Below are 21,439 nucleotides of genomic sequence, written 5' to 3' on the forward strand. Positions count from 1 at the left end.
ACAGAGGCTCCAGTGAGGACCCAAGTCTGGGCCCCAGCGAACTGAAAGGCTGGCCTGGGTAGGGAGGCTGGGGAGGGGTGGGGTAGGCTGATTCTCCAGGAGGAGGCCTTGTGGAAAGTGGAGGACAGAGCTCTTCACAAGACCTCCGAGGCCCAGGCCCCAATCCTGGCCCTGTCGTCTGGCCTGTCGCATGACCCTGGGCACCTCCTGGCCTCTCTTTGCCCTTCAGCATCTCCATCAAACTATAAACGTGGGCTGGGCTGCCCTGTGATGCCAGGCAGGTGGGCAATCAGGTAGGCTGCAGGTGGTGTTTATTTTCATGGATTTACACACACTGGAAAAGCCTCTGGACCCTCCTCCCACTCCCAGGGCTGGCCCCCAGCACGAAAGGGAAGTAACACTGAGGGGCAGGCGAAGATGCAGGATGTGGGGCTGGGGGCCCAGCCTTCCACATGCGGCCACTTGGGCCCCTCAAGTGTGTGAATAAATAGTCCAAGTCCAGCCACAGTTTAGGCCTCACTCTTCGCTGTCCAACTTGAGGCTGATGCTTCGGGCCTTGCCCCGAGCCAGGGTGGTGGGCGGCGTCCCTGGGCCCTCCCGCTCCGCCTGGCTGGGGCCCCTTGAGCGAAGCAGCTGGCTCTGTTTTCGGAGGAAGTCCACAGGGCCAGCCCCGCCATAGCTGCTCTTGGCCAGGGTGGCCCTCGATGATCCCGCGGGGGCATGAGGGTGGGAGCTTGCCTCCAGCTGGCCCAGGTGGGCCACATAGCCATCTGACAGGAACTGTGGGCAGAGGTGGTCCAGGATGAAGGGATGGCCAGTCTCAGGCCCATAAGCTGCCCTCACCTGTCCTTCCCAGGCTCCTGGGAGTGCTAGCTGTATTGCAGAGCTGGTATAGTCTGCCCAGCCCCAGGCTGGGAGGCAGGGCACCCTGGCTTTACTTCTAGCTCTGCCCCTCTCTGGGCCTCATCTTGAGTTTCCTCATCTGTGAAATGGTTTCTTGAGGGGAAATAACAGCAGCTAACGTTTAGCAAGCACTTGCTTTCTTGATGTGCAGCAAATCACGTGATCTTCAGGATAGCTGTTGAAGTCTGTGCCATTTTATCATTTCCATTTCACAGACAGGAAATTAAGGTACAGAAAGGTCAAGGCCTATGCCTAGGGCCATGCCAGAGTGGAACCAGCACTCAAGGTCTTGAGCCTTCGCACAGCCAGCCCCCTCAGGTGCTTGTTAACGCACAGGTGGTCCTTATGGCCCAGACCCAGGCTCCCACTCCCTGGCTGCCTTGCAGTCCCCACCTTCACTTTGTCCTCACCTGGCACTGCGCCTGCAGTTTCCGCACGGCGCGGCCCACAATGTAGGTCTGGCTTGGGGGCAGGCCCAGCGCTGCGTATACTGCCACGTCTTTGGGGGACCCGTAGCCGGCCACGATGTTCAGTTCCACCTGTGGCCAGAGAGGCCAGTCAGCAGCCCCGGGGGGGTGGAGTCACAAGGCTGGGGGTGGGGGCTGATGGGTGTCTGGGTTCAGATTGTTTCAGATAGGGTTATATAGTCTACCTCACCAGGCCCCAGCTCGAGGAGGGACTGGTTGGACCTCCCTAGTTGGCCCTAAGGATAAGGGGCCTCTAGGTCCACAAGGGAACTATAGGAGCCCTTCCATTCTGTTAGGTCTGATCTGGGGGTGATGGCATTAGGACCAAATGGACCTCCCCGTCCCACAGCCTGGGGAGGGAACCTTCCCAGCTGCAGCACCTCCTGCACCAGGCTTTGCAGAAACATCGCCTTCTGGCGCAGTGGATCATGGGTAAGGCCGTCGCAGAAGGAGACAACGCCGTGGGGAAAGTTGTGCTGTGACAGCCAGGCCACCACACGGTGCTTCTGCATATCGGGCCGACCGGTTACGTACACAATCAGGTAGCCAGTGTCCTGCCAGTGCCTGCGGGGTGGGGCGGCCGTCAGCTCCTACCTGCTTAACTCTGTGCACTGGGGGTAGGGGCTAGTCACCGCAGTGAGCTGGGAGGTGGCTGCTCCTACCTGACCACGTCCACAGCTCCAGCGCGCACCTTGGGGTCGCTGCCCATGATGGAGACGCTGGCGGTGAAGGAGCCGTCGATGCTAAAGACCACGGCCTCAGTGCCACGCGCCACCACCGTCAGGCAGCACTCTGCATATGTGTGGTCGCCCCTAAGGCGCGTGGGCCTCGTGAGTGACATGGGGGCGGGGCCCAGAGGAGCCCCTCCCCGCAGTGGCCCGCCCCACCCCCGCGCTCACCTGACCACCATGCGCACCGGGTAAACGCCGATGCCCAGTGCACGCTCTTGGGGCACTGGGAAGGTGAGGCGGCCCGAGCTGTTGGTGACCTCAGTGCCAAAGTGGATCCACTTGCCCGAAAGCGGCTGCGTCATGATGTAGACATCCACCTAGCGGGGAGAGGGTCCCCTTGACGCTAAGTGGAGGAGGGCCGAGGCAGGCCTATTCTAGGGGGTGGATGGGTTTTGGGGCTCAAGCTGGTGGGACCAGGAGCTATTCAGGGGACGGGAGGCGGGACCGGGAGCTCCCGCTTGGGGCAAGGTTAGTCTGAGGGGGGCCGGTCTACCCGGAGCCAAGGCCACTGTGTCCTGACCTTCTCTCCGGTGAGTGTGACCACGTCCAAGGGCCCGTACATGAAGCGCCCGTTCAGCACCTGGGGGCGGCCCTCGCACACCACCGTATCGCTCGCCCGGTGGTTGGAAGTGACGTTCTGGCAGGAAGAGACAGAGTGAGCCCACAGCAAGGAGATGACAGGGATGCGGGAAGAGCTGTTGGTAGGGACCAATGCCAAGACAGTAGGGCGTGGCCTGGAGGAGGTGAGGACGCTGCGAGAGGGGCGAGGCCTGAGGGGTGGGCGCTTTTGCTGACCTCTTTCTGAGGTCGTGAGGGCTTCTGCGTGGACTGCGGTTCTGAAGGGGTAGAGTCATGACAGGGTGGGGTGCAGAGGGTGAGGCAGGGTGAGGGCCAATCCGAGACCTGACTTGGCGGAGGGAGGAGGGGAGACCAGTGGTGCCCATGGGCTGGGCTGAGGAGATGGGGCCAGGGCCACAGTGGGTGGAATGGCAACCAGGAAAGTCTTGAGGGGCGTGGGGATGTGGCCTCGCTCTTGAGGGTGGGAGGGGAAGGGTTCATACTCGGATCTTGACTTGGGTGCGTTTGCGCTGCCACTTCTCCCTGGGGAAGGCCGGGCTGTAGATGGATGGCTCCTCATACTCTGTTAGCTGTGGCCGCTCCTTCTCGATCACCTGTGCAGGATGGGACCCAGCGAGGCCATGTGAAGTGGGGAAGGGTGCCTGGGACTGCCTCTCCCCCAGCCCACGGGACCCTATCCTTGTCCAGTTCCCTCTCCCACCCAGTATCCCTAGGCCCACCTGGCGCAGGATGAAGGCCACCACATCCGCTGACTCCCAATAGCTGGCGTGGAAGAGGTGGGGCAGCGTGACGGTGGGGAAGGCGGTGAGCGCCTCAGGGCAGTAGAGCGAGTAGTCAATCCGCTTGGTCCCCCACCAGCGCTCGAGGACTGTACAGCCACGGTGGGCAGTGAGTCGGGGTGGCTTCCCACCCCGTGCACACCTGTCTGGCCCCTAGTGCTCTTCCCTCCCTCTTTTCCACCAAGCCTGCTCTTTGCCGAGTCCGGAGTTGGGTGCTGGGGCCCCCTCCTTTCAGAACAAATGCTGGGGGCAGGGGTGTTTCCACTGGGCGTTAGAGGTGGAATGTTTCCCCTCCCTGGGCCAAGTGGCTGGCTGACTTACTCTTAACCACCTCACTGGTGGTGCTGGGGGCAGCTGGCTGGACTGGCGGATCATTGCCTAGCTCACTGCCCTTCCAGAAGGCACCGCTGGCAGAGGTGGGTGTTGAGGGCACCAACATCTCCAGCTCCTCCAGAAAGAGGCCTGAGTGGGTCTGCAGAGTGTCAGCTGGGGGTGGAGGGGCAACCTCAGTGGCAGACTGGGCCAGGCTGCCCTCCTGTCTTCTGACCCAAGGTTCCAGGACAGCTTGGCCCCTACACCTCCACCACCTTCCCTGCCAGCCCTCCCCAAGCCTGAACTGCCCGCTACCTGGGTGGAAGTGGAGGGGGGCATTCTCTCCTCTTAGCCCACTCCAACAGCCAGCCAGAATGCCTGCCATCACCACCCCAGTGCAGGCCCACTTGCCTCATGGGGCCAAATGGGTACTCATTTGCATGCATGAGTACACACCCCACACCAACACACAAACACCAGTGCAGATGGAGCCACAGTGCATCCCGATACACAGACAGAGCCACACCCCAGCTTCCGTGGTGGGCGGCCACTCTCAGGGTCACCCTGCCTCCTCTCTCTAGCCCAGTCATCACCACTGCCCCCCAACTTCTGGGTAGAGAATGTTAGAGGGTCTTGGGGATCCAGACTGCCCAAGGGGCCAGGGGAGGGCTTCCTGGTCCTGGGAGTGGTGACATGAGATGGTACTAACAATGTGGGAACTACCTCATGTCTTCTTGGCTAAGGGGGCCCATCCCCACCCCCACCCCCACAGTTGGTGCCCTCCTCCTTCTCCCCTTTATTTTGTTTGGGGGCATACCCAGCAGCAGGGATGAGCCGTCTCCCAGGGGGAACTTCTGGTAGCGAGGCACAGCCAGTGGGGCGATGGCCTGGAACTTGGGGGCCAGCAAGGGCTCAAGGCGGGAAGCACAGGGGTCAGCCGCGTGGAAGAGGTTGTAGATCTGCTCACAGGCTGGGCGCATCTGGGCCACTGGTACCCACAAGATAAAGGGGGGGGGTTCAGCTGGGCATTTGGGAGGGGGTGTGGGAAGCAGCACCCTGACATGCTGTGTGATCCTGAACCAGCACTTCCCAGACTGTACTCCCTGGGAGGTTACTGGGGTCCTGCTTAGAGTGAGACAGTTCTCTTGTCTAAAAAGAGATCAGAGCCTTCAATTTACTGATATGATTCAGGATGAAGCATTTCCCATGCCTGTTGGACCCTTTCTCATGAAGAGTATCTGTGGGTATGAGTTCCTCTTGGTGCCCTTTGGGGAACTTGGCCTTGGCAGGTCCCTTCTTTCTGGGCCTCAGGTTCCCCCTCTCTAGCCAGACCACTTAATTTGTACAGTGGAGAATGGCATTAACACCCACATTTCAGGTGAGATAAAAATTGGAGGAGAAGGGGAAAGAGTGGACGAAGGTGTGGGCTCACCCTCCAAGGCAGGCATCACGGTTTTGCGCAGAGCCAGCACCAGGCCCAGCGGAGAGCCAAAGAGGAAGAAGCTGGAGACCTTAAAGTCGAGGCGAGCAGCACTAGTGGGACCATCAGGAGCCTCAGAGGTGGCGGCAGCAGATGGGCAGGAGGCTGTGCTAGCCCGCCTGGGCTCTCCAGAGGTGGTTGGGGCAGCCGTCTGCAGGCTGTGGGGCAGGTGGGGTGTTCAGTGCTGCTGCCTCCACAGCCCAGCACAAGTCCAGTGTGGGGGTGATGGGGCAGGAACGTCACCTGTTCTGAGGGCCCTCGGGCTCAGGGCTGGCCATGTCATTGGGGGCGCGCTGTGTGGGCAGGGCCGAGGGTTCTGGGCTGGCCCGGCCCAGCCCCTCCACCCCATCTGCCAGGGGATCCCGCACTGGGCCGACCTCTGGGGAGAGCAGCTCATTGTTCTAGATGGAATAGGGGACAGAAACATCCTTAGGACTGGAGACAATTGATTTCTACTTATGAGAAACTGAGGAAAGAGGCTTGAGGGTTGGGCAGGGACTCAAACCAAGCAGGCCAGTGAGCCCCAGAGGGGATGGAAAGAGGCAGCAGGGGACAGGCGTGAGAGAGGTCATATTCCCAGGGCAGAGACCTAGAGCTGGAGAGACATCCCCTCCTGAGGAGATGGGGTCCAGCCACACTGACCATGCTTCCTCGGCGGCTGCTGCCCCGGCTCCCAGGGCCCGCGCCGGCACTGTGGCAGAGCGCGTCAAAGCCCAGGATTCCTCCGACGCCATCTCCGATCAGCACCACCTGGGTGAGAGGCCAGTGCCATCAGAGGCGGGCGGACGGTGGGCTCCAGTGGCAGGCTCCCCAAGAACATCCCTAACTCCTGACCTGCCCACAGAAGCCGGCGCCCTCAGACGAGCGCAGGAAAGCGGTGTAGGCCTGGTTGGTGCGGGCGATGACAGTGGCCACAGCGCCCTGGTATCGGGAGGATGAGGTGGCCAGCAGCGGCAGGGCAGCCAGTGGAATGTGGTCCTGGGAGCGAGACAGGCTGTCGCCGTCATGACTGTAGGGGCTCAGGCTGTAGGAGGAGTGGGTATAATGGGTTGCGGGGGGCCTCCAGGCCCACCACTGCCCCTTCTAAGTCCCCTTGGCCTGTTGGCAAGTCCCAGCACTGTGGGGCCTTTGTGGAGAAGACAGTCAGTATCCAAGAGGCCTTTATGATGGAGCCACTGACTAGAAACTGAGGTCCAGCTGGGTGTGTGACTGGCCTAGGTGTCTGGCTTCCTGGCCTCCTCCCCTTCCCCCCATGGGGCCTCTCTGGTCCCAGGAGCCCCCAAGTGGCTCTCCACACTTTGGGGACCCTGTGTGTCCCCCACCCTTCCACCCCGACAAGTACTTGGAGACAAGGGCATAGGCAGCGGCACAGATGGGTGGGCAGGGCACCAGGCGCAGCGCCACGTGGCCCAGGGCCTCAGGGAAGTGGATTCGGGTGACAGCCTCGAAGGCCAGGCTCAGCGTCTGCACATCCGCCTGCTTGGAGTTGGTGTCTCCAGGACCCGAGTCTAGGATGTTGCCACTGTGCAGGATGAGGAAGAGGGCGTGGACTGCGCATGTCTCAGCCCCCAGATCCCCCGTTCCATCTGGGCCCTGCGGGGCACAATGGGGTGCCAGGGGTGTCAGAGCAGTGGCCCGGCCGGCTGGTGGGCGGAACTGCGATGTGGGGTGGCCAACCATACTCACTTCTGAGTCCCTGGGTGCTCGGGCCCCATCCCCAATGTCTTTGGTGGCCTCAGTTCCAGGGTCTGTAGGATGGGGAAAGCCAGTGTAGGAGACTGAGGGGTTTGTGGGGATCCCCTCATCTGGTACTTCAGGTACCCTTGCTCTGCTGTCTGCCTGAGCACCCCCCATCTGCTCCCCATCTTCCTCTGACCTCCTCTCACCCGACTCTCCCAGGTCACTTCACGTTTCTGGGCCTTTGCACATGCTGCTGACAGAGATGCCTTTCCCCACAATGCCTGTTTGCCTGGAAAATTCCTTCTAATCCTGCCCTGTCCAATATGGTAGCCACTAGCCACACGTGCCTATTCAAATTGAAATGAATTAAAATACAAAATTCAGTTCCTCAGTCACACTAGCCACATTTCAAGTGCTTGACAGCCACATGTGGCTAGTGGCTAGATCATTTTCATCATCACAGAAAGTTCTTTTGAACAGAGCTGGTCCAATCCTTCAAAATCCAGTTTAGACATCACCTCCCACTTGAAGCCTTCCTGAACTCTAAATTTAACTCCAATCTTCATGCTGTGTCTGAACCTTGACTACACTCCAATCATCAACCATCTATCAATCCATCCATCCATCCATCCACCCATTATCCACCTGTGTATTTAAGGAGCACCGTTTCTGGATTTACATTCATTTTAGGACCCCATTAATTTTCAGAATGAGCTGTTCTCCAAGTCCCCACTGCATACGAGGTGCTGGTGGCTGGCAACCCAATGTGGGATCTTTACCTGGTGCCCCCTCAGCCTCCATGGGGGAGGCAAAGGCGTCAATGAAGTCATTGGAGTTCCACTTGGTCATCTCCTTGGGGAAGACCTCATCACTGTCCGAGAAGCCTTCTGAAGGGACAAGGGCCTGTGTTATGGGGTGGTTGGAGCTTCTTAGGGACCCCCACACCCCAAAGGGCTGTGATGCTGACCATGGGCGTCAAAGAACTCCTCTTCAGAGCTGTTCTCAGAGTCTCGGGCAATGTTCTGCATGCGCCACTCGGACAAACTCTGGGGAGACACGCCCCCTGCAGGGCCATATCGGCCTTAGCCTGGGAGTCCAGCTTGAGGGTCACTCCCTCCCATCCCTATGCCCCAACCATACCTCCATGCTGGGATGAGTAGGAGGAACGGGAGGATGAGGACCACTGCTTGCTGAAGCTGGCATCTGGTGAGGCATCAGGGCCTGGGGGGACCTCAGGCCCATCGGGGGTGCCAGCATGGCTGGCCCCAGCCCGGGCCTCACTGCTTGGCTTCCCTGGGGGCTGGGCCTCAGGCCCCTCACTGCCTGTGTTGCACTTGGCCATGCGCTGTGCCAGCATGCGGGCGGTCTCATCCTCCAGTGCCCGGATGTCAGCCATGCTCAGCTCTGTCCATTCATCCTGCCAGCACCAGGCCTGGCGGTGGGCCCGCAGCATCACCCGACGCAGACCTGTAGATGCCCAGGCATCAAAACCACCCTCACCCCCAATCCTGAGTTTTCCTGCCGCTGCAGCCACATGCCCAGCCCTTGAGTTCGGGTAATGGCTCCCCTGGGCACACCACCCACCCAGAGCAAAGTAGGGCAGGGCAAGTGCGGTCCAGGAGATGGGAGTGGAAACTGGGGCATGTGTCTTCTTGCCCCACCTCCCTCCCTGCCCACTGCCTCTTTTATCCCTCTGGACACGCCAACTCTGAGCACTGAGCCCACCCAGCACCCCGGGAAGCTGGGACAAATGTGTGTTCTTGATCTCTTTCAGCTGGCTTCCTGCTGACTTCTTCAGAGACGTTAACAATTAAGGCGTTAACAGTTAATGAAATTGTTGATGGTTAATGAAGGTGTTAATAGTTAATGGAAGCGTTGGCACTTAACAAAGGTTGTAGCAAAACATGATAGCCATTCTGGGATATTTTCATCTTAAGCAGAGAAATAAAGTTAGAAATTTCAATATCTAGGAATTAAAGTAATAATGATTGACTTATAATTATAAACTTCTGGAAGGAAATATATCAGAATCTTAATAGTGGTTATACATGGGTGAATTTCATTTTGTTATTTCTGCTTCTTGGCATTTTTCCAAATGTAAGACGAGGAGTCTGTATCACTCCCTAAGCTAATTTCTTCATCTGTAAAATGGGAATACTAGTCCTTACCTTGAGGGGTGTTGTGGGTGTTAAAGTAGATTTTGCATGAAAAGTGATTAGCAGAGGATTTGGCATGTTGTAATCAATATTAGCTTTTAACATCTGGCCCAACCTCTTCCTCATTTACAGAAGGGAAAATTAAGGTGCAGAGATGGGAAGTGTCTCACTAGAGGTTCTGTGAGTCTGTGGTGGAATTGAACCCAGGTCCCTGGATACCCCCATCCTTCTACATGCAGGTAGCCCACCCTCAGACCTGGGATAAGCTGTTGGGTTAGTTTTAGGGGGTGTGAAACAGGGCCTTCTGATAACAGGGCCAGAGGATGGGGCTTGGAGCTAGGGGTGGGAGGGACTCCCGAGAGAATGACAGAGTCACAGCTTTGGCCTACACTCCTTAGCATGCCCGTTAGAGCTAGTGACCCTCCTGAGGGTCTCTAAGCCTCACTTGACCCACAGAATACTGGAGAGGCTTAGAATCTTAATGGATGAGAAGCAGCATCTCTGAATTTCAGACATCATATCTCCAGCTTCTTGCTCTCCTGACTCTTACCCATACCTCACGGCTAGGTTCCCCCAACCCCTGGCTAGGCAGCACTGCTCCCCTGTGCCTCAGCACTCACCACATCAAATGGAAGCAATGGCTTTATGTTTGTGTCCCCAGTGGACTGGGAGCATCCCTGGCTCAAACAAGGGCCCGGTGCATGCTAGGTAAATGGAATCTCCTGTGGCTGGGTGCTCACCAACATCGTGGATGAACTGTTCAATCTTGGCCTGCATGCCCCAGTAGCGGAACTCAACCTTGCACAGCTTATAGGCGCACATGAGGGGCCCCGTCTGGGCTGCTGTGCGTGCCCAATCGTCAGTCAGCGGTCCTCGGCCCGTCTTGGCCGAGCGGTACAGCCGGGGGTCCTCTTCTGCTTTGTACTCGCCTGGGGCCACTGCATCCCGCACAATGTCGATAGTATCTGAGGGGGTTCCAGCAGCACTGAGCAATACCAGCCCCCTCCAGCCCCTGCCACCCCTTCCCCACTTAGGGATCGGGAGGGCAGATTTTCATGCACAGGAACCGAGGCCCAGGAGAGCCTGAGACTTGTCAGAGGCTGCCTGTCAAGGGGGCAGGTGGCCTGAGAGGGGCTCCAGGTCCCCCACTGGCTCTAGGCCTCACCGAGGATGCGCTGTCTCCTCTCAGCCCCACTCAGGTTGAAGACATTCGGCTGCTGCCCCCCATCAGGCAGGTAATAGGTCTCTATTTCAATGGAGAATTTCTCCACAAAGGGGCAGGTGTACCTAGGCAGAGGGCAGGGGTGAGGGTTATTACTGTGCCCACCAGGGCTGTTCCCCTCATGGCCCCAGGCCTGCCCCACCCACTCACCGGGTTCGGGTGTAGGGATAAGCATTCCAGGATTCCTCCTCCACCTGCAGGGCAGCCTTGGGCAGCAGCGCCCGGAACCAGCCTGGGATGTGGGAGCCCACGTGGTACACCTTGTGCGTGTATTGCCCACTGCCGCCGGGCCCATCTGTGTAGGGCCGGTTGGCCAAGATCTCCACGCCACTGCCCTCGCCACTTGACTCCTCTCGGCTCTTTTTCTGCAGTCCAGGGCAGAACAAAATGAGCAGCTCAGCTCCAGCTCAGCTCTCGGGATGGGATCCCCAGCTAGGCCTGGCCCCCTGTGCAGCTCTGAGGCCCTAGTCCCAGCCTTTCTAACTCTTGGAAACCCTACCCTGGTCCCTGGTAGCTCCTGGGGTCAGGAGTCCAGTCCCCTAAGGGGTTCTGCAAGCCAGTGTTTATTCAGTCATTCAAGTAATTGTCATCTGCTCTATTCTGGGCATTATCTGGGATTATATTAATTGGGATCTGTTAATGTACAGAACAAAGGCCCCTGCCTGCCCTTGTGGAACTTACATTCTAGTGGAGGGAGACAGATAACAGAAAAAAAAGGAAATTATGTGGTATGTTAGAAGGTGGTAAGAGCTATGGTAAAAAGAAAGCACACAACAGTGTAAGAGGGATAGAGTTGGGGGTTGCAGTTTCCATAGGATGGTCAGGGAAGCCCTCATTGAGAAGATAACATGACCTTGATTTGAATATGTCTTGGGAAGAGGGAGAGTGCTGAGCAGATGTGAGGTGGGGGAAGTATTCAAGGCAGAGGGGAAGCCAGTGTAAGCTCCTGAGATGGGAACATGCTGCATGTGCTCCTAGCAAGGGGGCCCAGGGTGGGTGGGCTGGAAGAATCAAGGAGAGTAAAGGGGGTCCCCACCTTTCTAGGACCCCAAAACCAATGCCTACCCCATCCCTCATAGTTAGCACTCAAGTCCTGCCCTTATGTGGCTCTGGAGCTTGAACTTGGCCCACTCAACCCCCCTAAGACCAGATCCCAGCCCTCTTGCCTGCTCAGACTCTGGCCCCCATTTCTGGGGAGCACATCTGGAATAGGTCTCTCCTCTCTGCTCCTGAGAGCCTGCCCTGCTCATTCTCACAGCCCAAGCCCAGACCCATACCCCCTTCCTCTTAGCCCAGACCTCACCCTCCGGGGTCTGCCTGCCCCTCTCCATCACAGTTTTGGGGCCTGATCCTCATCCCACGTCCCTGACTGCCTGAGATTGCCAGGATCCTTCACGATCTGGGATCCCCCTCCCAGTCTTTCTCTCCCATCTGGGACCCCTCCTCACTTTCTGCCTCCCACTCCTGCCGCCTTGTGCACGCCTTTCCTTACCCTCAAAGGATTACAGATTCTGAGGATTAAAGGAGATCAGATGTGGGCTGAGCATAAAGCAGGAGCTGGGCACTTAGAGGGTGGGGAGGTACCACTAGGCCCTTCTGCCCCTTTTCCCACAGCCCTTAACCACCACCACCCCCGCTCCTACATCCAACTGGGGAACCTCTCTCTCCTCCTCCAGCCTCTGAGCCCATCCAAGCCCCGGAGCTGGACTGGACGGGGGATAAGCTGGGCCCGGCCCCCCTTGTCCCAGGTGTAGCCTGCGAGCTCCTGAGGTTACCCTACCATGAAGCGTGGCCTCCCCCTTGGTCTCCCTTTTCTCACTGGCCTCACCTGGATCATGTAGAGCTGAGCCACCTGGTACTCGTCGAGGCTCATGGGCAGCAGAATGTGGTACTCCTTGATGAGCATCCTGAAGACGCTCCGCCGGCCGCGCGCGGCCTCGGCTCCGCCTGGCGCAGGGCACCGCGCGGCTGTCAGTGCGGGGCGGCGGCGCGCGGCCCCGAGCCCTGGCCGCCGGCCGAGGGGCTCGGACCGCGGGACCCCATGCCCGGCCACTCCACCGGGGAGGCGGAGGCCAGCCCAGCAGTGCAGCCAGCGCCGCGGGGGGCCAGGAGCCGCGGCGAGGCTGAGCGCTGACCTCTTTTCCACGCAGCCCCCGCCCCCCGCCCGCCCATCGCCATGGCAACCGCGCGCTGACGCGGGCCCCCCCGGAGCGGCGGGCGCTGGCCGGCGGGCTAGTGGGCCAACCTGGCCTCTACGGCCGCCGCAGTCTCCTAAGCCCCCTCAGAACAGCATCTCTTGGGGACCCGCCCTCAGCAGCCCCCGGGCCCCTCCTTCCGGGCCGGCCTTCCACAACGGGCCCCTCGGGGCCCGCCCCCTGCATCCCTTTCCCCAAGTTGATGTGGTCCGTTGTCCCCCACTCATGGACGTCTACTTAGAACCTTGTCCCCCAGGATGTCTCTCCGCAGAGCAGCCCGGTGAGCCCCTCCTGTCAGCGTACTGTCAATGTTCCCCACCCCCCGCACCCAAACCCACCTTCTAGGAGCGGATAACTAACACCTCCGCCCCCTAGACCTGCCTTCCCCACCCAGGCCGGTAGCCCAGCCCTCAACTTTCGCCTTCCCAGCATCCTCCCTGGACCCTCGGCACTCGTCTTTGCAGCCACCCCATCATCCTTCCTGGGGGCTGACCCCTCTTCAGGGTGAGGCAAAAGTATCCCACGAAGCCCCTGTCCTAAGGGACCCGCTCCGACCACTTGCTCCTCAGTTTCGCTCCAGCCTCCACCCCCACCTCTTACCCAGCGAGCAGTGTAGCGGCCCCGCTGTCCCCACTTCCCTCTGCTCCCCGGAGCCCCGGCCCCCCGCCGTGCTCTTGGCCCGCCCGATAACGTCCCGGCTCACCTCTAGTTTACAGCGGAGGCCCCTCACCCGGTACGGACAGGGGCGGACCGGCTGTGGGTCGGGGCCCGGAGCGCCCCCAGCCCCAGCCTTGGCTTCCAGCAGTAGCCGGACCCTCTAGAGAAGCAGCGCGGGCCCATGGCCCCGACCTTCCTCCCGGTCTGCCCGCCGGCTCCCCTGCCCTCCCTCCCCACCGCCCGCCGCGTCACTGCAGCCGCCCCGCCCCCTTCCTGGGCCCGGCTAGCCCTCCCCACCCCTGCGGGGTCCGGGCAGCCCCGCCCGCGGCGGAGGAGGGCGGCCCGTCTTCCTTCCCCAAGGCGACGGGGAAGAGGCCATTCTCCAAATACTGGCGCTTTTTACTCCTGCTGTTCTTTGGGATTCCCAAAGCACTCTTGGTTCCTATCTGCACCGTGGCTCAGACCCTGTGTACTATGGAAATATGACAGAGTCCCATCCCCAACCTCCCTGGCCTTTGTAACCTGGGACCCAGGGTGGGGGAAATGTCTCCCCGTCCAAAATCTGGCCAGAAGCTGGTCTCTGACCTGCCTCTACCTAGCTGGTTCCAGGGCCCCACACCTCTAGGGTCATTCAGCTACACACCCAAGCAGAAGAGGGCTGCAGTCACCAAATCCTTGGGCTAGTCCCAGAATAGGGTTCCATGGCTTTTCCCACCTATACCTTCCGGGTCTACAAGTTTGGCCAACAGCCAGCCACCAGATCCCAGGCAAAAGCTGAGACAGCTGAGGGTTGGGCTCCTGGGACCACACCCAGTTGGCTAGAAGGCACTGGGACAGTGTATGGCAGCACTGAGCTGGGTCACCCACGTCAGAGGCTAGTACTCTCTCCTTGACTTTCTCAGGTCCTGGGGGGAAGGAAACAGCAGTGCTCCCTTTCCTCAGGATGCAGAGTTGGGGTGTTTTCAGAGCCTCCAGGGCTCATTCGAGTTTAGGATGTTAGGGCATTAAGGCATGTGAGGGTGTGGCTTAAATGAACTGGCATTTCCACTCTGCAAGGCATCATGGCTAATCTAGAGGAATAACCCTCTGGGCTTAGGCTGGAGACAGTGCCCTCCAGCTGTAGAGGCAGCCAAGGCCCTGCACTGCCCCCTGGTGGCATCATGTGGAGGAGGGCAGGGTTCTCAGCTAATGGAGCTCAACCCTTTCCACTACCTACAGCTGGAAGGTTGAAGGCCAGAGGACAGAGTACCACTCAAGGTCAATGGACAGTGGAAGAAAGGCAAAGGCGGGCTCAGCTGGTCTCTGTCCCACCCACTGCACCACCCCTTACCCCCTTCCAGAGACTCCTCTTTCCCTTTTTTCTTCCTGACCCATCCAGGCTTAGCAGAAGCACCAGACTCAGAAAGACTACGAGCTGAGAGAACAATTCCAAATTATCTTTTATTTATACAAAAATGGCATTTTAGCAAAAGACATTGAGAAAAGAGTCGCTATGGCCCAGGAGATGAGGCAGGGAGGCAACAGGCCTTCTGACGCCCTGCTGGGGTAAAAGGGGTCTGGGGAAAGTGGTGAGAAGTCCTGGGTAAGTGCTGAGTGGTGGGGGCCGCAGAAAGGAGAAAGCTCCAGTTGGATCAACACTGTTGGCAGGTCATGGATGGGACTCACAGTGACCTCGCTGTTAACTCTTTCAGGGGTTTCAGTTAGTGCTGCCGACTGGAGTGAGAGCCGCCTACTTGTTCCTGGAGGGCACCCACCAGAGGACACAAGTCAGGAAGCCCAGGATGGGAAGTGCAACTCGGGGTGAAGGCCAGGGAGAAGCAGGTGCTCTGCAGTGGCCAGGAAAGGTCCAGATGCTGAGGTGGAGTCTAGTCCTGTTACGTGCGAGCGTTCCTCTCTGTTTCTGCCAGGCACTCTCTGACTAGGGCCCGGGCATGGATGATTCCTAGAGTGGGAATGGGGAAGTAACATACAGGATCTCAGCGACCCTCCACAGTCCCACCCCCATCCTCCAGAGGAAGACCCCTCCCTCTATCTCCTTTCCTTTCAGTAAAAGGGACTATAATCTAATGAAGGGCTGGATGAGATAAGAAGTTTGGATAATCTTCAAAACTTCTCTGTTTAAATATAAATTCCCTGGCCCTTCCCTGGAAATTGACTCAATTTCAATTCAATTCAAAACGCCTCTCTGGATAGTGATACTGGCCCTAGTCTAGACTTGGCTCAGATGGCCTTCAGATGTCTTCCCTTCCCTAGTGAAGGACTGTCCAGTGTTAGTCTTCTGGGCAGGGGTGGTGGGCCTGGTCTCACTTACCTCTCTTCAGGCGCTCCATGGCGCTCTTGCTGCCAGCATAGGTGGGCCGGATCTCTTTGCCCATCTCCTCTATGACCGACAGCAGGTCCGTGTAAGTGCTCTGGGAACCCTGGGCGCCAGGTGGTTTCATTGCCTATGTCAAAAGAGAATAGGGCAGTGATCTTAGGCCAAGAGGGGGCCTCCAGTGCCCATCCATAGGCAATCCTTCAGCTCCACTCACCTGTACATAGCCCATGGAGGGCGGTCCAAAGTCATTAAACAGCGGTCTGAAAGGGGCAGCGGCTCCCGGCACCGAGCCCGACGGCGATGGAACACTTCCGGCTGCAACATGCAAGAGTAAGAGGTCAGCGAGGGGCAGGGACGCCTCGTCCCGGCGTTCAAGCCGGCGACCGGATTCACACCATTCCCTGCAAAGGAATGCTTCAGTCAGGCTGCTTAACTTCAAGACAAACCCCTCCCCCTGCGCTTCACCAACAAGCCCTTACGTGACCACGCCCACTTCACAGGCCAGCAAACTGAGGCTCAGGGAGGGTAAGCAGCAGGCCCAGTGTTGCAGAACTTAGGCCGTCTTCTCTTCGAGACATCGACCGCCCGGGCAGGAGAGCAGGGGTGGATCCTCACCTGTAGGGACCGGGGTGCCGGGCCCAGGGGTGCTGGAGCCAGGGGTGCTGCTGGGGGCGGGGGCGATGGGTTTGTAGGACATCCCCAACTCCTGGGTGCGGCAGACGCCGGCCGGCCGCTCCTCCCGGGTTGGCTGCCTGGCCGCTCAGCCGCGCTCTGATTGGCAAGCCGGCAGCACGCCCCTGGTAAATAGAGCTCAGGCCGGAAGGACGGGAGGGCAGGAACGCTCCCTCACTCCCGATTGGCGCGCGAAGATGTCACTCGGACCTTCTCATTGGCAGAGGCTTGACCCAATAGGCCGCAACCGCTGCTGATTGGCCCCCGCCTTCCGGACCTCGCACCTGTCTGCTCCGGATTGGGCGGCGGCCGACGCCTTCCGCAATTGGCGAGTTCGCGGCCCGGACAGGCGCGCTCTCAATTCGATTAGTCCCAAAGCCCGAGAGGCGGGGCCTCGGAAACCCGGACCTGGGTCTGGTCCGCCGCGGTTCGCGCAGAGCGGGTATTTCCCGGGCTCGGGTGCCAACCTCACACCTCACTCGCTTTGTACGTCAGCTTCACGCTGCCCGTCCCATCCAGCTGGGGCTGCTGTCGCCGTCGCTGTCGCTGCCGCAGCCGCCGCCTCCGCGCGCGCACGCCTTTCCGCCGCTCTGGGGGCCGGAGGACGCAGGGCTTTGACGTTCCGAGCCCTGCGCCCCACCCCGTGCGCTTTTACGTCACCTTTCACCGGTTCAGCAACCTGTCCCCGATCCACGCATGCGCCCTCTTCAGGCCTCATTTGTTCCCATGGCAACGGGTCCCTCATCAACGCTACAGACGCGCCTGCTCCTCCCAATTGTCTGGACGTCAGGTCTAGGCTAGTGTAACGTTCAAGGGCGACCTCAAAGACTCCTCAACTTGCCCCCCAACCTCCAAGGCTCCAGGCCTGTGCCTCATAAGGACAATAGCAGGAACAGCTAACCTTGAATACTTGCTGCATGCCAGGCCCTGTACCACGGACCATCCTGGACATGGGCCATGCACCATCTGGTTTCAATTTCACACCCCCACCCCCGCTAGCGATTTGCACTTGGACAAGTACCTCGATGATATGCCTCAGCTTCCCCATCTGTAAAATGGGGACGCTAATAATTATAAGGTTCTTGTGTGGATTAAATGAATATTCATAGACTGCTTATTGTTTCATCCTACTTTTCCCCATCCATTTCTCCACCCAGACCTCTCCCCTCAAATCTTATTTCTCACAACCCAAGATCTTGGACTGTCCTCCAAGCACTAACCCTTCCTGCCAGGCTACTTCTCCCCAAAACTTCTCTGGCCTTGTGTACCCTTGATGCCCCCAGGTCTATAGGTTTTCCTCACTCCCAGGACATTTATTCATTCACTCATCCAACAAACATTTTCTGACTTCATCCTCCATCTCAGACCTTGTTCTGGACACTGATACAAAAGTGAACTGGCCATAGCTTCTGTCCTCAAGGAGCTCCTAGTCTCAAGGAGAGACAGACAGAGAAGCAAAAGCACACAATACAGTAAGACAATGTGGAAACTGGGACAAGATGCATTGGAACTTAGAGGAAGGGGTCTGTCTCGTGACATCCAGAAGTCTTCCCAGAGGCGGGGGCATTCAATAGGTGAATGGATAAGTAAAGCATGAAATGGCTATACAATGGACTATTCAGCAATAAAAGGAAATAGTCTTAGTAGCCTCAAAAAGACACAGGCAGGCATATTGCTGAGTGAAAGAAGCCAGTCTGAAAAATCCACATACTGTATGATTCCAATTGTATGACATTCTGGTAAAAGCAAACTTATACAGAAGGTGAACAAGTTACTGGTTGCCAAAGTGAGGTTGAGGGGTAAAGCATAGGGAATTTTTTTAGGGCAGTAAGATGATTCTGTGTGACTGTAATGGTAAATACAAGACATTAAGCATTTGTCAAAGAGGAAACTTTAATGTGTGCATACTTTAAAAATTATTTAGGAGATCAAGGGATCCCAGGATGGAATGCAGAATATAACAGAAAAATCCAGCTGTATCACAAATGTATGAAGCAGCCTCACTGAAGGGAGGAGGGGAATAAGGTGCTAAGCTGGAAATGAGTGGAGTCTGTAAGAACAAAGAAAGACAAAAATGTAAATGTAGACTGGGTGACTTCTCTCTTGGAATAAGTTACAGGTAAGCAAGGGGAGGAGGCTAGAATGATCTATGTGGTCATGGATTGGAGTTGGAAATATCAGCATGAATTCATGTTTAGCTTAATATAAATACAGTTGGTTACATACAGAAATATTTTAAAATTTACAGGTTAGTGTGCATATATATGTCTCCTCACTCCATCAACTGAGAGGGCCTAGAGGCAACCCAGCACTCAGTTCTTGGTTTCTGATACCATTCCCAATAAAAGGAACCAGAGTGTTTTGGAGAAATGGCTGATGCTAGGACTGGGGCAGGAAATATACAAGATGATTCTGGAGCATCTAGTCGTGTCAGAAAGTAAGAAAATGCTAAAACAAAACAAAACAAAGCAAAAAACCCCAAACTCCAAACCCCATAATGATGGGAGTATGTCAAAGGGACACAGGAACCAACTGAAAGAGTGTCCAATGGCCAAAGGTGGAGTAATTTGAGGAAAAAATAAATAAAATAGTATTGGATTATAACTTGTATCAAATAAATGTTTGTGAGTCCATATTGATATAAATAAATGATTGAAAAAATAAATAAATGGAGAAGAGACAAATCTCCTGGACAGGAGAATTTCAAGTAATTTATGTAGAAATTCTGCCCTTAATGAGGAGGTTTATTAACCCTCCATCCCTTAAGTGCAGGCTGTACATGGTGACTTCCTTCCAAGAGTATAGTACATAACAGGGGAAAGAGTGGTTTTACAGTACGGAAACCTGACAAACACTATCTTAAGCAAGGCAATCAAGGTCAAAATTAATGGTGATTACATGTTGATAGTGTGCACTCTTGACATGTTGGGAGGAGAACCGCACTTTACCTCTGTAGTCTTCCTCCCCCACACCCATAACCCCAGACTAATCGTGAGAAAAACATCAGACAAATCCCAATTTAGGGACCAGTCCTCAAAACTGTCAAGATTGAAAAAAAAAAAAAAAGGAAATCTGTAAAACCATCATGACCAAGAAAACCCTAAGGAGACATGATGCCTAATGTAATGTGATGTCCCTGATGGCATTCCGGAAGAGAGTAAGGACAATCGGGAAAAGAGATGACATGTGCATAAAATGTGGACTTTGGTTAATAATAATGTCTGTATTAGTTCATTAACAGTGACAAATGTACCATTCTAATGCAATATGTGAATAGAGTGTTATGGTTAATTTATGTGTCAATTCGACTGGGTCACAGGCTGCCCAGACCTTTGAGCAAACATTATTCTGGGTATGTCTGTGAGGGTGTAGCTGGACAAAATTAACACCCATTGAATCTGTGTAAAGCAGATGGCTCTTCCCAGTGTGGGTTGAAGACCTGAAAGGGACAAAAGGTTGAGTGAGAGGGAGTTTTGCCTGCCTGATCATTGAGCTGGGTCATCAGTCTTCCACCCTCAGAAAGGAACTTACGACATCAACCTTCCTGGTTCTCTGGTCTTTGGACTTGGACCGGAACTATGCCGCCAGGTCTCCTGTGTCACCAGCTTGCTGATGGCAGATCTTAAGACAACTCAGTGCCCATAATTGCCTGAGGTAGTTCCTTGCAATAAATATCTTTACACACACACACACACACACACGCACACATATTGGTTCTGTTTCTCTGGAGAACCTTGACTAACACTTCGCAGAAGATGGATGTGGGGTATTCAGGAACTCCCTGTCCTATCTTCATAATAATTCTGTAAACCTAGAACTTCTCTAAAATAAAACAACTAAATGTAATATCTTTATCTGGGTGATGGTTACCCATGCGCATATACATGTCAAAATTTACTGAACTGTACATCTAAGATTTGTACACATCACTGAATATGCGTTATGCTCAAACTATTTAAAGTGGACTTAATGTAAAAATCTCAATTTATGGCTTCTTTTGGAAAACCAGAAGACCCGTGGCTCTGGCTTGCTCCGGCTGGCAGCAACCAATTGAGTTGGGTGGCAGACGGCCCCTTCAGGTGGGGAGGGGCTCCTGGCTCGGCATGGTTGCTGCCTGCTGACTGTTTCTTCCCAGCCGTGGTCCCTGCTCCAGCTATGTCTGTTTGGAACTTCCGGGCTAGTAGCCTTTTTGGGGTGGCAGGGCATGAGTGAGACTTGGGGGACGTTGTGGGCACTTCTGATGTCAGCAGTCACACTGTAGCCAATTAAGACCATCCTGCCAACTGCCCCCCAACCCCAACTCCAACCACAGAGCCTGCTAAGCTGGGGCCAGGGGTCTGTGGGAGGCTGACCTTGAGTGGGGTCTGGTCTTCCCCTGGCACATGTCCATCACTATCCCCAGCCCCTGCAGAGGGGACAGACTTCTTTTCAGGCAGTGATGCCATCTGTGCCAGCCGGTGGAGGGCGGTGGGAGGGAGAAGCTGCAGGGCTGGGGCAACTCTTCTTCGTCATCCCTAGGCCTGCCAAACTGGCAGGAGAGATCACCTAATTGAGGATTAAGGATTAATTGTGATCTGCCAGGCAAGTGGTACTGAGGCTGCTGCAGCCAGCCCTGGCACCTCGGTACTAAGCTCTGGGCTGGGGCGGAGCACCGGTGGCTGCCTGCCTACTCTGTCTCAAGGCTATCTTGTCAGCCACAGAGATGGTGAGGACCAGACACAAGCACTGAAAGCTTCCTCCCAGCAGGTGGGAACACCTGGTCAGGCCACGCTCTACAGACCAGCCAGGACTTGGCCGTAGTTCGAAGAGCCTGGGGCCTGTCTTGGGTCCATGCTGACCTGGTGGCACCCTTTCTTGTTGGCACTGTGACTTTATAGTCCCCAGGCCTTGGTGCAAGTCCCACCTCTGCTTCATCCTAATGTGTGTGACTTTATGCCAGTTCCTCATCCTCCCAGAGACTTGTGGTGCCTGGCAAAGGGGCTGGATCATCCTGGGGGCCACAGGGGGTCATGACCAGTTTCTGAATAGGAGTGTGATGAAATGCAAATGGCAGTTTAGGAAGAATAATCCAGTGCTGCATGGACTGGAGGGGAGAGATGGCAGTGGAGCGGCGTGACTTCCAGCAAGTCTATGGGACTTGGCCTCCGGGGGTCCTCAATCTGGAAAATGGGGCCATGAAGACCATGGCAGGGGTGGAGTGAGGAAATGTGTCATTTGGTTTTCCCAGGAAGCAGACATTAAGATGAAGTTAGAGAGACAAAAAAGAGAAAGCAGGAAGAAGCAGGATTG

General features: G+C 56.5%; 2 protein-coding genes across 7 annotated transcripts; both read right to left on the reverse strand.

Moving 5' to 3' along the window:
• Window positions 1-294: 294 nt before the first annotated feature.
• PITPNM1 (phosphatidylinositol transfer protein membrane associated 1) lies at window positions 295-13,385 on the reverse strand. 4 transcript variants are annotated; one of them, XM_032489983.1, is made up of 24 exons: window positions 13,208-13,385; window positions 12,138-12,256; window positions 10,460-10,674; window positions 10,253-10,374; window positions 9,828-10,025; window positions 8,072-8,398; window positions 7,899-7,994; window positions 7,711-7,818; window positions 6,938-6,999; window positions 6,594-6,844; window positions 6,086-6,275; window positions 5,894-6,001; window positions 5,495-5,652; window positions 5,204-5,409; window positions 4,589-4,759; window positions 3,781-3,945; window positions 3,400-3,548; window positions 3,163-3,273; window positions 2,622-2,738; window positions 2,270-2,418; window positions 2,033-2,182; window positions 1,751-1,934; window positions 1,314-1,442; window positions 295-780 (listed from the first exon to the last, which is right to left on the reverse strand). In XM_032489983.1, the coding sequence occupies exons 2-24, from the start codon at window positions 12,213-12,215 to the stop codon at window positions 517-519; spliced, it is 3,708 nt and encodes a 1,235-aa protein (XP_032345874.1). In that variant the 5' UTR covers window positions 12,216-12,256; window positions 13,208-13,385; the 3' UTR covers window positions 295-516. The 4 variants fall into 4 exon arrangements, with proteins under 4 accessions (XP_032345874.1, XP_032345873.1, XP_032345872.1 ...); XM_032489982.1 differs by having other exon boundaries at window positions 7,711-7,815; window positions 9,828-10,052; XM_032489981.1 differs by having other exon boundaries at window positions 9,828-10,052.
• A 1,191-nt stretch (window positions 13,386-14,576) lies between these two features.
• CDK2AP2 (cyclin dependent kinase 2 associated protein 2) lies at window positions 14,577-16,794 on the reverse strand. Of its 3 annotated transcripts, none has more exons than XM_006175988.3 (4): window positions 16,094-16,794; window positions 15,693-15,793; window positions 15,473-15,605; window positions 14,577-15,103 (listed from the first exon to the last, which is right to left on the reverse strand). In XM_006175988.3, exons 1-4 carry the CDS (start codon window positions 16,173-16,175, stop codon window positions 15,036-15,038), a joined length of 384 nt encoding a protein of 127 aa, XP_006176050.1. In that variant the 5' UTR covers window positions 16,176-16,794; the 3' UTR covers window positions 14,577-15,035. The 3 variants fall into 3 exon arrangements, with proteins under 3 accessions (XP_006176050.1, XP_032345882.1, XP_032345883.1); XM_032489991.1 differs by having other exon boundaries at window positions 16,625-16,759; XM_032489992.1 differs by lacking the exon at window positions 16,094-16,794 and adding an exon at window positions 15,958-15,981.
• Window positions 16,795-21,439: the final 4,645 nt, after the last annotated feature.

Source organism: Camelus ferus, chromosome 10 (genome assembly GCF_009834535.1).
Source record: "Camelus ferus isolate YT-003-E chromosome 10, BCGSAC_Cfer_1.0, whole genome shotgun sequence".
Lineage (NCBI taxonomy): Eukaryota > Metazoa > Chordata > Mammalia > Artiodactyla > Camelidae > Camelus > Camelus ferus.